This window comes from Cyprinodon tularosa, unplaced genomic scaffold (assembly GCF_016077235.1).
Source record: "Cyprinodon tularosa strain WSP-4 unplaced genomic scaffold, ASM1607723v1 ctg163, whole genome shotgun sequence".
Taxonomy (NCBI): Eukaryota; Metazoa; Chordata; class Actinopteri; order Cyprinodontiformes; family Cyprinodontidae; genus Cyprinodon; species Cyprinodon tularosa.
The window spans coordinates 690,001-702,500 of NW_024038467.1; the positions used below are offsets into that span (position 1 = coordinate 690,001).

Below are 12,500 nucleotides of genomic sequence, written 5' to 3' on the forward strand. Positions count from 1 at the left end.
TCATTTCCAATATTTCTTGCTGATGTAGAAAGCCATGTTGCTATAGTCGATGTGCAGCTTATGCGATCCATCAAAATCAAATCAAATCCTACCGACTTTGTTTGTTTGCCACGTTAACTCGCTTCTCCTTCTACCTTCCACATCGCGCTCATACCTGCCCCAGATAAAACATAACTCACTTTCTCCATTTTAAATTCATTGATCTTTAACTATTGCAAACATTTAATTGCTGACAAAATCAATGTTATTTTGTGGATCACATATGTATAATTAATGTGTTTTTTTATTTCATTTCACAGCTCTTGTATCGTATTTGGGACGTTACAACAAGTCTCTAGAGTCAAAGGTTTGTGATTGATTTATTCATAAAATGCATATGTGCTGTCTTTTGAAATTTATATATATATTATATCAGAGACCTACATGTATTCTCTCCTTAGACCCAGCCAGATCTAGAGGACCAATCCTTAAACTGTAAGTTTACATAATATCTTAATAAAACTATTAAAGATTTACTTTTTTGGGTGCTGGTCTATCTTAAACCATGTTTATTTTTCTTTGTAGCAGGTACATCTTCAAACTCTGAGGTAAAACATATTTGTAAATATCTGACAATCATGCTAAGAATATCTTTAATAGTAATAACAGAGTGTGCTTTTCTTAATAGTTACATTTTCCCCATGATGATGATGAATCGGAAAACCAAAGTATCTACAGCACGGAACTTCCTGAGGACCATGGCGGTAAGGATGGCGGTTAGGATACAGAAAGTTCTTATTATTGAATTTAAGAAGGAAAAAAAATGTCACTCTTATACTAATGAATAAATTCTCATATTTAGGGAACAGATTTAGCTATTGGTGTTGAATTGTGCACATCTGGCTTTCATATAGCAAATTGGAGAAGAAAGCTGATTATAAATCCAGAAGATATCCTTTATTCACTTTCCCCTGTTCTATGTAACACTCAAAGCAAACATTTGGAAGGGGTGCCCTAGTTTGATAAGGCCAGAACTGAATAGTAGTAATCATTGCCTCAAATGTATTAAGAAGCTTTTTTTATGGTTTATCCAATGTTTTAGGAGTAGCTAATTCATGATCCTGTGGGTTATTAATTGTGGGTTTGTTCAGTTTGTTTTTCACAGCAGAAATTGTTTTTGTTAGGATCTAAAATGCTCAGTTTTTAACCGAGCCAAGCTGGTAAAGACTTTCAGCTTTATTTGCAAAGATATTGTTCTTTGGGGCGAAATGTATGAGTTGTAAGTCATGTGTGAGTTTCCACTCAATAATCATGCAGAACTTTCTATTAGTTCTGCTCTATTGGATAAAATCCCCTTACTACATTGCAGTTTTTGCATGTAATTTGACAGCCCAGGAACAATTTTGAGATGTGTGAATAGTTTTGTTAGGTACTGTGAAGATCTGATGTAGATATTTGTTGTCTGTGATAATATCCAGCAGATAAGGCAATGCGCTTGTTGGATGAAAGCTGCTGGAATTGGTCAGAGAACGAGCCCCAGCCACCGGACCAGGATGGAGATATGAGTAGCCAGAGCTACTCCCTGGCTGAGCTCTACCCAACGATGGTCAGTCGGATAAGAAGAGCCTGGCATCGGCAGGCTGTCTCTGTGGCCGCCGGCTCTGTGGTGAGGAGGTACCGCAGATGGAGGCAGAGGCCTAAAGGAATCCTGAACAGCACATTTGACCTCACAGCAAGACCAGCTGATGGTGGTACAAAAGTGATCTTTCGTGGTTATATTTATGTCTAATGTTGATATGTGTGTGTATATATATATATATATATATATATATATATATATATATATATATATATATATATATATATATATATATTTGACATTTTCCTAATATATTTTTATGATTTCAAAGTTTTTGAATCTTCTGCCGTCTATGAATGTCTATAAGATGTTCGTCATTAGGCAGAAAATGTCGCACCTAATAAATCTGCCTTATCTTTATTTAAAGACATCTCCTGACCTCCATCTAAGGCTGGTATCCTAACATTTTTCCTTTTGCCTGTCCTTTTCCTAAATTCCTAAAGTCTCTGACCCTTGGGGGTTGCACATTTTTAAGCGTAGTGTATCCCACTTAAAGGGGAACACCGTTTTTTTTTTTTTACATTGGGCCCTTGATTTTACGTTATTTCACCATGTTCTACTCACCCATATGAGTTTCGTGTCATTTAGAGCCGTTCTGAAGATATTCGGTTAGGTTATATCTAGGGGTGTAAATAATAATCGTTTTGTATCAATGCATCGATCCAACAGCTGATGATTTGATGCATCGATACGTCCGCAAGAGTATCGATTCATGTTTTTTTTTTTTTTTCCTCCGGTCTATTTTTATCCATTTGCTCCTAGACATAATTCTCCCTCCTGTGCTGCACTGGCGCGAAACCTATTTTGCCCTCCTGCCTTGCTTCCTGGTTATACTCCCACAGCAGTGTGTTGCAGTGAGCTTGACACAGACATTTTTGATTTATGCTCAATATTGAAGCATGGTCTGCGCTACACACTGTGGGTTTAGATACGGCCGAGGCGGTGAGGAAGTGGGGGCGAGTTAAATCCGACGACAGAGGGACATGAGGTCCAAAAAGAGCGGAGATCCAGGTGGAAAAAGGGTCCCAGCGTTCTCGCGCACCTTGGTCTTCTAGCGGGTCAAACTTCACGAGTTGTTTTCCGCAATTTCGGTTATAAAAACAAAACAAGCCGGCCTCCTGTCTGTAGCTGACCGCACTGTTTGCGGTCAGCTACAACTTGGGAGAGGTGCAGTGGAGCGTCTGTGGAGGGGGCGGGGATGTCTGGAGCCGAGGTATTGCATTGGACTCATTGCACTGATTTTGTGCAGTATTTTTTTATGCAAGGCCTTTCAGAATCTATAACACAGAGGTATTATTTTTCAGTGAATGAGGTTTTAATAGGAATAGACGGAGTACGACTTTTCTACTTCTGTTATTTTCTGTTGTTTCTTAAAAAAAATGCATAACGATATTACAGCTTTCATTGATTTATTTCAAATTTGAAACGTCTAGCCTGTAAGGTGTAAAAAAAAAAAAAAAAAAAAAGAACCAATTAATCAAATCGTGTTTTTTTTTTTTTATATCGAAAATAATCGAATCGTTGGGTCAGGAAATCGATACCGAATCGAATCGCCATGATTGATGTTATTTGCACCCCTAGGTATATCCAAGTAACGTCTTCCTATGGGCAACGACTTGAAGGCACAAACTAAACTGTTCATAATTTGTTCTGTATGGTACGCCAGCATTCATAGCATGTAGGTGAATCACTGTCCCCCAGACATCCGTGGTTATATTTTTTATATTTATATGTTTTAAAAACAAAGCAGAGTGTGTATGACATCATCCGCACGCACTAGACATCTTGCAGGCATGTGAGTAAAACTAGCAGCATTTCAGCGGACAGGATGAATGAACGGTAGACGGCGCTCATGGATGACGTCATACACACTCCGCTTTGTTTAAAAAATATGTAGATATAAAAAATATAACCGCGGATGTTTGGGGGACAGTGATTTGCCTACATGTTATGAATGCTGGCGTTCCATAAAGAATAAACTATGAACAATTTAGTTTGTGCCTTCAACTTGTTGTCCATGGGAATACGTTAACTCGATATAACCTAACGGAATATCTTATATATATATATATATATATAATATTTTATCACTTTTCTTCTTCATTTGTACTGTAACATTAACAATATGGCACATAAATGCCACAAAGTTTTTTTTTCACCACCATTGTTTTTTCATCCATTATTTCACCCAAGATTTGTCTCTGATAATTCTGCCCTTGCTTTGTATTCCAAGTTTTCTTTCTTTGCCCTGTTTCTCCCAACCTCATTTCTCTTGCACAATCATTCCTTTGTCTTTTAACAGCTTCAGCGTATGGAACTATTTCTGTTATTTTGATTCTTTGAGCTTCTCTGGCTTCCCTTTGTACTTTACATCCAACATATGCCACGCTGTGTTCTTCTCCGCAGTAACATTTGATTTTAGCATCTTTATCACATTTTCCAAATTCATGTGGACCTCCACATGTTGCTCACTTAACTTTTCCTTTGCAATGTGTCCAGATGTAAAACAACTCAGGGGTTTAGGGATGTAATCTGTAGTTCATGTATCCCTGCTGAATATTTTCTGGCATAGTGTTTTCAAATGGTAGCATGACTGCCATAGTGTCTTTAAGTTTTTTTTGTGGATCACATATGTATAATTAATTATGTGTTTCTTTTTTTATTTAATTTCACAGCTCTTGTATCGTATGTGGGACGTTCCAACAACTTTCTAGATTCAAAGGTTTGTGATTGATTTATTCATAAAATGCATATGTGCTGTCTTTTGAAATTTGAATATTATATCAGAGACCTACATGTATTCTCTCCTTAGACCCAGCCAGATCTAGAGGACCAATCCTTGAACTGTAAGTTTACATAATATCTTAATAAAACTATTAAAGATTTACTTTTTTGGGTGCTGGTCTATCTTAAACCATGACTATTTTTCTTTGTAGCAGATACATCTTCAAACTCTGAGGTAAAACATATTTGTAAATATCTGACAATCATGCTAAGAATATCTTTAATAGTAATAACAGAGTGTGCTTTTCTTAATAGTTACATTTTCCCCATGATGATGATGAATCGGAAAACCAAAGTGTCTACAGCACGGAATTTCCTGAGGACCATGGCGGTAAGGATGGCGGTTAGGATACAGAAAGTTCTTATTATTGAATTTAAGAAGGAAAAAACATGTCACTCTTATACTAATGAATAATTTCACATATTTAGGGGATAGATTTAGCTATTGGTGTTGAATTGTGCACATCTAGCTTTCATAAAGGAAATGAGAGAAGAAAGCTGATTATAAATCCAGCAGATGTCCTTTTTGCAGTTTGCCCTATGCTATGTAACACTCAAAGCAAACATTTGGAAGAAGTGCCCTAGATAGATCAGGCCAGAACTGAACAGTAGTAATCATTGCCTCAAATATATTAAGAAGCTTTTTTTTATGGTTTATCCAATGTTTTAGGAGTAGCTAATTCATGATCCTGTGGGTACCGTATTTTCACGACCATAAGGCGCACCGTACTAAAAGGCGCACTCTCAGTTATGTGTGCCATTCCTGTATTTAACACACACATAAGGCGCACCGGACTATAGGGCGCGTTTTTTATATACAGGTACATGTCCTCTACTACCTTTAAATACCTCTACTGCGTATTTAAAAATACAGCGGGGGCAAAACTGAGTATGATTGTGCTTTATTCATTTATTTATTACAAAGTATTAATCAAACTTGGGAGCTGGCCGTGAGACAGACACATCGCAGATGACAGAGCGCTGTGATCGCTCCTAAATTAACTTAAAATCCTGAAACCTGCCGACAGAATATGTTCGCTTTTATTACCGGTATCCTGGTGCCTGCAGTTTAAATTATTTAGATGAAAAACACCTGCCAGCCGCCGCGGTGAACCTGGAGGCTGCCCGGCCTAGAGGCTGCTGATGAAGGGATTTCTACTGTCGGTGTACCGCTGGTATGTGGGGGTCTGAGCGCCTCCGACAGAAATAGATAATCTGGATGAACTGACTGCAATTATTAAGTTTTCAGGTGGACTTTCACACTTATAAAAATTATTAAAACTACTTTATTCCCACTGATCACAGCAAATATAGGTGCAAGATTTAGATTATTTAGATGAAAAACACCTGCCAGCCACCGCGGTGAAGAGGAGGAGACCCGGCCCAGAGGCTGCTGTTGAATTAAGTTTTCAGGTAGAAAAATAGAGCGGGAGCAAAACTGAGTATGTTTGTGCTTTATTCATGTATTTATTACAAAGTATTAATCAAACCCATCAAAGTCATCATCCTCTGTTTCTGAATTAAACAGCTGCGCTAAATCAGACATGCCAGTTTCCCCTTCTTCGCTGTCAGAGTCACTTTCCGTGCAGCGCGGCTCCTCAGAAATAATGCTGGCTTTTGCAAAAGCTTGTACAGCAGAGCCAGCAGACACGTTAGTCCAAGCATCTACAATCCATCCGCAAACGGTGGTGTAACTTGCCAGGCGCTGCCTTCCACTTATCCTGAAACTGTGGTCTCCGTCTGTCATCCATCGCTCCCACGCCGCTCGCAGCCTTACTTTGAACGGCCGCTTCACACCGATGTCGAGCGGTTGAAGTTCTTTTGTCAGACCCCCGAGATAACGGCGAGCACAGCGTTTATTTTTTTTCACCATGTTTTTCACATCGGCTGTGAGATGGTCACGCAGCGATGGTGATGCGTGGAAAAAAACACCTGGTCTCCTCACATACACCTGCCTCAGCCACGCTTTCATCATCTCCTCATCCATCCAGCCCTTTCCATTTGCCTTAATATGTCATCAGAGCGCTGTGTCTGCCTCGCTGTCAGCTCCCAGATCAGCTTCTCTGATTCGTTGATGCGGTGCTTCCAGCAGCAAAACTTCAATTTTTCCATCTCGAGCAGCAGCAGCGCGTTGGCGGCGCGCTCCCGAAGCGCTGCGCCTGCTGCTCAAAACGCGCTGCGGGACCTTTTGCTGCGCCTGTACGCTCGTCAACCATTGACTTTGCATGTAAACTCGCTGCTTCTGCTGCACCTGCTGCGTCCGGTTCACAGCGAGCGCATTAATTTGTTTCACCATGTTTTTCACATCAGGTGTAAGATGGGCACGCATGGAGTCAGATTAACAGCAATGGTGATGAGTGGAAAAAAAACCCACCTGGTCTCCTTACATTCACCTCCCTCAGCCACTCTTTCATCATCTCCTCAATGAGGTGGTCTCAAAAGTCGCACTTGCAACACACATAGGGCGCTCCGCACCAAAGGGCGCACCGCACATTTTGAGGGAAAAAAAAGACGTTTATGTGCGCCTTATAGTCGTGAAAATATGGTAATTAATTGTGGGTTTGTTCAGTTTGTTTTTCACAGCAGAAATTGTGTTTGTTAGGATCTAAAATGCTCAATTTTTAACCGAGCCAGCTTTATTTGCAAAGATATTGTTCTTTGGGGCGAAATGTATGAGTTGTAAGTCATGTGTGAGTTTCCACTCAATAATCATGCAGAACTTTCTATTAGTTCTGCTCTACTGGATAAAATCCCCTTACTACATTGGAGTTTTTGCTTGTAATTTGACAGCCCAGGAACAATTTTGAGAGGTGTGAATAGTTTTGTTAGGTACTGTGAAGATCTGATGTAGATATATGTTGTCTGTGATAATATCCAGCAGATAAGGCAATGCGCTTGTTGGATGAAAGCTGCTGGAATTGGTCAGAGAACGAGCCCCAGCCACCGGACCAGGATGGAGATGTGAGTAGCCAGAGCTACTCCCTGGCTGAGCTCTACCCAACGATGGTCAGTCGGATAAGAAGAGCCTGGCATCGGCAGGCTGTCTCTGTGGCCGCCGGCTCTGTGGTGAGGAGGTACCGCAGATGGAGGCAGAGACCTAAAGGAATCCTGAACAGCACATTTGACCTCACAGCAAGACCAGCTGATGGTGGTACAAAAGTTTCAAGCAGTAAGAGGCTGGTCAGAGAGGGATCAGGCAGCCTTTCAAAGAGTATGGGGATTGAGACGATGCCTCATCCTATCCTATCAACTGTGAAGAGCCTGAGTCCCAGACGGCAGTTTCCTGGTAGGAAGAGAAGATTGTCGATTGTCAGACATGCTCATTACGCTGCAGTGATGCAAGGTCTCTCCAAAAAGTCATGCAAAAAGTCCCACTTTGAGGAGCAGATTCCCATCAATGGTGCCACTCCTTCAAAGCGGCACTGCTCTGATGCTGAATCATCCATGGATCAGTTCTTCAAGAGAAAAGGGCTATCTGGTTCTTCGCAGTCAGCGTATGTTTCAACCTACGTAGCAGAAGCTCCCTCTGTGCCTTACATTTACAGCTCCCAAGACAGGCAGAGTCCTTTTAAGGCAAGCAGAATGGGAACCCTCAGTAGGTCACCTCATGCATTTTCCAGAAGCCCCAATGGTTATGGTTCGACAGAGCCTATGACATCTAGATCACCAGCCATCCTTATGCCTTCTCCTCCAAAGAGGTCTGCTGGGCTTCATTACCCCCATGACTCCAGTCGGTCACCCAAGTCGCTGCCCCATTCTCATCTGTCAGCCCAGCGAGCAGAGAGCCACCGGGGTTTCAGACAGCACCTCTCCTTCGACTCCTCCCTGTCACGCCCCGTCTCCATGTCACCAAAGCAAGTGGATGAGGATTTCAAAAAGCTTTACCACAAGTTTCTGTGCTGCAATGAATCCAATGCCTTCAACGCCCCTCCTTGTCGATTGTGTGGAAGGAGCTCTGAGGCCAGAAGGGTCCTCTCCCCCCTGTCTTTGGCAACCCCTGCCTTGTCACCCCACCGCTCCAACCTGAGTAAGTGGTACATGGAGGAGAGTGAGGAAAGCCACCCACAGTCCAAACGCCTCAGGGAGGTTACCTTTACCTACTCCCCGGGGTCGAAAAAGCAAAGCAACGAGACGCTGAGACGGCGTCGCCTATCTCGGTCTGAGGCGGGGCCATCTTTCTGTACAGCCCCTAACAGCGTCAGTGAGACTCAGCAACCCGCAGAAAATGTGGAGGAATGGCTGATCAAACACCAGCCTTTCTTTGCAGGTGAGCCCCAGCTGGAATCCAGCTGATCATACAGACCTTTGTTTGGTTATACAGGTACATTGCAATTACTCAGAGCATCGTTAAACAGTTCATTTATTTCTGTTGGCCTTTAATTATTATAGCTTGCAGCCAATGAAAGATTTTATATTTAGAATACAGATGTAGACTTATAGATTTTTAACTCAAATAAAGTTATGACCTACAGAACTGCAAACATACAAGGTAATTGCTACTGACCCCAGCTTCAAGCACATTCACTGAAATGTGAGTGGAAGTTAAAGGTATTTATAAAAACTGGAGTTTTTAGAAGATTTTGAAGGAAGCTAGTCCAGACTGCATTGAGTTCAGTGCTAATAAAGCAACCTCACACATATTTAGTAGTGACTATAAAGTGACATTCCTTTATAGGCCACTGTAGAACTAACCCTGTCAGAGTTGGCTGGGCTAAAACTAAACCCTTGCTAAGTTACCCCAGGTCCTTCGCTCACTTGAAAGGTTTGCATTTCATCTGGAGGTCAAGGTCACAGTCTGGAGAAAAGTTGGGAGGTGTGGTATACATGTTGCTTGAAGTTTTGGCAGCTATTAGTGGTGCCACATAATCTCCTGAAGGCTGATTTATACTTTGAAACCAGGTCCTCTGCGTAGTTGTCGCAGTGAACAAAAAGCCGTCTCCACCCCCTCCGGTGCACCTTTCGGAAATTGCAACTGACCGCAGACAGTGCCGCAGACAGGAGGCCGGCTTGTTGTTTTTATGACCGAGATTGCAGAAAACAACTCGTCAAGTTCGACCAGCTAGAAGTCATGTCCCTCCGTTGTCAGACTAAACTCTCCCCCACTTCCTCATCGCCTCGGCCGTATGTAGACCTACAGCGTATAGCAAAAACCACGCTTCAATATTGAGCATAAATCAAAAATGTCTGCGTCAAGCTCACTGCGACACACTGCTGCAGGACTATAACCAGCCCTTGACGCTTGGCTGAGTGTTTCCTGAAGCTCAAAGCCAGTACAGCCCCTACTTTATGGGGATGCTGACAATCTTTTCCAGAAAGTGTTGGTACCTGCCCTCACTACTAAAGGTACTGAACGCTTGTTCAATAACCTAGGTGTTACTGGTCTTGAGGGGCCTGACATGAGAAAATCTGAAGTACTGCCAAGAGCAAGCTGAGGCACCAGAACCAGCCAACCCAGGCTTCCTCAACACCTCAGCAAAGCCACAGGGAGATCTCCTCCATGGCACTATGCCTTGATGCAGTGAATCATTGAATAGGGAACACTAGCTATTGAGTTCCTAAACCATCGACTTCAGTAGGCCCTTCTCAGAAAATTAGACATAATCCCAACTTTAGAGCACTTCTGTTGTTCTAATTAAGAGAAACTCAATGTCGGATTTTCATGCACTGTAAGCAACAGACATAAAAACATGTCCTGCACTGATAAACCTGAGATCCACCAATGTGCTTAAATCATATTTTAATGTTAACAGGATGTTCACTTCAAAATGAAAATTTCAAAGGCTGCTCTGGTGATTTAAGTCCTCTGCAAGTATTTCCACTTCCCCTGACTTCAGTATGGTTGTTTTTCTTTCCCAACAGCCAAAGCCTACAGATGAACCAGGACTCATCTGCAGATGTTGACCTACCCTACCTATTCATGGATCATTTTTCCAAGATCTAATTTAAGTTGGGTTGTTTAAAACTTTTGAAACTTTTTCTACTGTTCTTTATCATTATTTTGGTTCTCAGTGATAAAAAAGTTTTGTATTGCAGCTTTTTTTTTTTTTTATTGGCAAAAAGCACCTTAATTTTGTTGTACAATGTTTACATTTCATTTATTAAAAGTTCAAAGGGTTAAAACTATATTGGCAAAACATAGGTTTCTTTGGTCTCAAATCTTTTGTGTTTCTTGACATTTTAATGTTGTTTGGAAATACTTTGATTACACAGAAAAATATACACTTTTGTAAATACATTTGATGTATACATCATGGATCATTTTTCAAGATCTAATTTAAGTTGGTTTGGTTAAAACTTTTGAAGCTTTTTCTACTGTTTATCGTTATTTTGGTTCTCAGTGATAAAAAAAAAGTTTTGTATTGCACCTTTTTTTGGCAAAAAGCACTTTAATTTAATTGTACAATGTTTACATTTCATTTATTAAAAGTTCAAAGGGTTAAAAATATATTGGCAAAACATAGGTTTCTTTTTTTTGGTCTCAAATCTTTTCTGTTTCTTGACATTTTAATGTTGTTTGGAAATACTTGGATTACACAGAAAAATATACAATTTTGTAAATACATTTGATGTATATGTCATGGATCATTTTTCAAGATCTAATTTAAGTTAGTTTGTTTAAAACTTTTGAAACTTTTTCTACTGTTTATCGTTATTTTGGTTCTCGGTGATAAAAAAAAAGTTTTGTATTGCACCTTTTTTGTTGGCAAAAAGCACTTTAATTTTGTTGTACAATGTTTACATTTAATTTATTAAAAGTTCAAAAGGTTAAAAATATATTGGCAAAACAAAGGTTACTTTTTTTGGTCTCAACTCTTTTGTGTTTCTTGACATTTTAATGTTGTTTGGAAATACTTGGATTACACAGAAAAGTATACATTTTTGTAAATACATTTGATGTATACACGTACAAAAGAAACAATTATACATAAAGGTTATTGGTGAGTTCAAAGTAATCACAGTATCCAGCAATAACGGGAAAAAAAAGCTCTAAAGTTCAACTGTAAGTATAAAGTTGTGAGCAGAGTCCCTCCATTGTGCTGTCCCAGTTACCATTCCACTGGATATTTCCCAGTTAGACAGGCAGTGGAATGGCCTACTCCGTTTTTCCCGGAGCCAAATTTCTCGTTCTCCTTGAAGGAGGCAATTCCCTCCTGGACGGCAGATAAGAGTCCCTCCACGGTTAAATACTCAACGCTGTCAGCACCTACACGGCAGGAGGAGGAGAAGCAAAGACAGGCATTTAAACCATTACAGTGAGATGTACGTGGGAAAACTGCATGCTGTACAGTTAGCCTTACCGATATAACCAGCAATGTCTTTAAACTCTGGCTTGTTGGCAATACGCTCCTCTTTAGTTGGAATATTGATACCCATGTAGCAGGGGAACTTGATAGGCGGAAACGCCACCCTGATGTGGACCTAAAAGCAGATGTTTATATCAATTTTTTAAGATGGAGGCAGGAATTGCTGTGAAACATTAGAAGAGCTATCCAAACAGAAGATGATTTTTTTTCTCAAAATATAAGCAGCTCCAATCAATAACTTCTTGGTTTTGTCTATGACTTATAATTCAGCCTGCATGTTATTTCTAGTTTTTACATGTGATAATTAATGTACCATGTTAAGTCTATCAAATCTGAAAATCCTTCAAGAATTGTGTTGTAAAGTTGGGAAACCCAGCATTCAAACTGCGTTATACACTCACCTGTCCAACTGCTCGTTAACACTTAATTTCTAAGCAGCCAATCACATGGCGGCAACTCAGTACATTTAGGCATGTAAACATGGTCAAGACAATCTCCTGCAGTTCAAACCGAGCATCAGTATGGGGAAGAAAGGTGATTTGAAACGGGCTGGACCCCCTTTTGCCTTCAGAACTGCCTCAATTCTTGGTGGCATAGATTCAACAAGGTGCTGGAAGCATTCCTCAGGGAGTTTGGTCCATATTGACATCATGGCATCACACAGTTGCCGCAGATTTGTCGGCTGCACATCCATGATACGAATCTCCAGTTCCACCACATCCCAAAGATGCTCTGTTGGATTGAGATCTGGTGACTGTGGAGGCCATTTGAGTACAGTGAACTCATTGTCATGT

The 12,500-nt window shown here is 40.6% G+C and overlaps 2 protein-coding genes across 2 annotated transcripts in view; one reads left to right on the top strand and one right to left on the bottom strand.

Annotated features, from left to right (window-relative positions):
- LOC119780607 overlaps positions 1-11,148 on the top strand; it is a 19,245-nt gene extending 8,097 nt beyond the window's left edge. Inside the window, exons 3-13 of the mRNA XM_038280687.1 lie at positions 300-346; positions 441-474; positions 565-587; positions 668-743; positions 1,458-1,730; positions 4,294-4,340; positions 4,431-4,464; positions 4,555-4,577; positions 4,658-4,733; positions 7,281-8,669; positions 10,262-11,148. Coding sequence (XP_038136615.1) covers positions 300-346; positions 441-474; positions 565-587; positions 668-743; positions 1,458-1,730; positions 4,294-4,340; positions 4,431-4,464; positions 4,555-4,577; positions 4,658-4,733; positions 7,281-8,669; positions 10,262-10,278 — 2,039 coding nt within the window. The 3' untranslated portion in view covers positions 10,279-11,148. The remainder of the gene's footprint in view (positions 1-299; positions 347-440; positions 475-564; positions 588-667; positions 744-1,457; positions 1,731-4,293; positions 4,341-4,430; positions 4,465-4,554; positions 4,578-4,657; positions 4,734-7,280; positions 8,670-10,261) is intronic.
- A 49-nt stretch (positions 11,149-11,197) lies between these two features.
- Positions 11,198-12,500, bottom strand: part of LOC119780608 (amidophosphoribosyltransferase-like) — a 6,466-nt gene continuing 5,163 nt past the window's right edge. Inside the window, exons 10-11 of the mRNA XM_038280688.1 lie at positions 11,701-11,821; positions 11,198-11,606 (exon numbers count right to left, since the gene is read on the bottom strand). Of these exons, the coding sequence (XP_038136616.1) occupies positions 11,449-11,606; positions 11,701-11,821 (279 nt within the window). The 3' untranslated portion in view covers positions 11,198-11,448. The remainder of the gene's footprint in view (positions 11,607-11,700; positions 11,822-12,500) is intronic.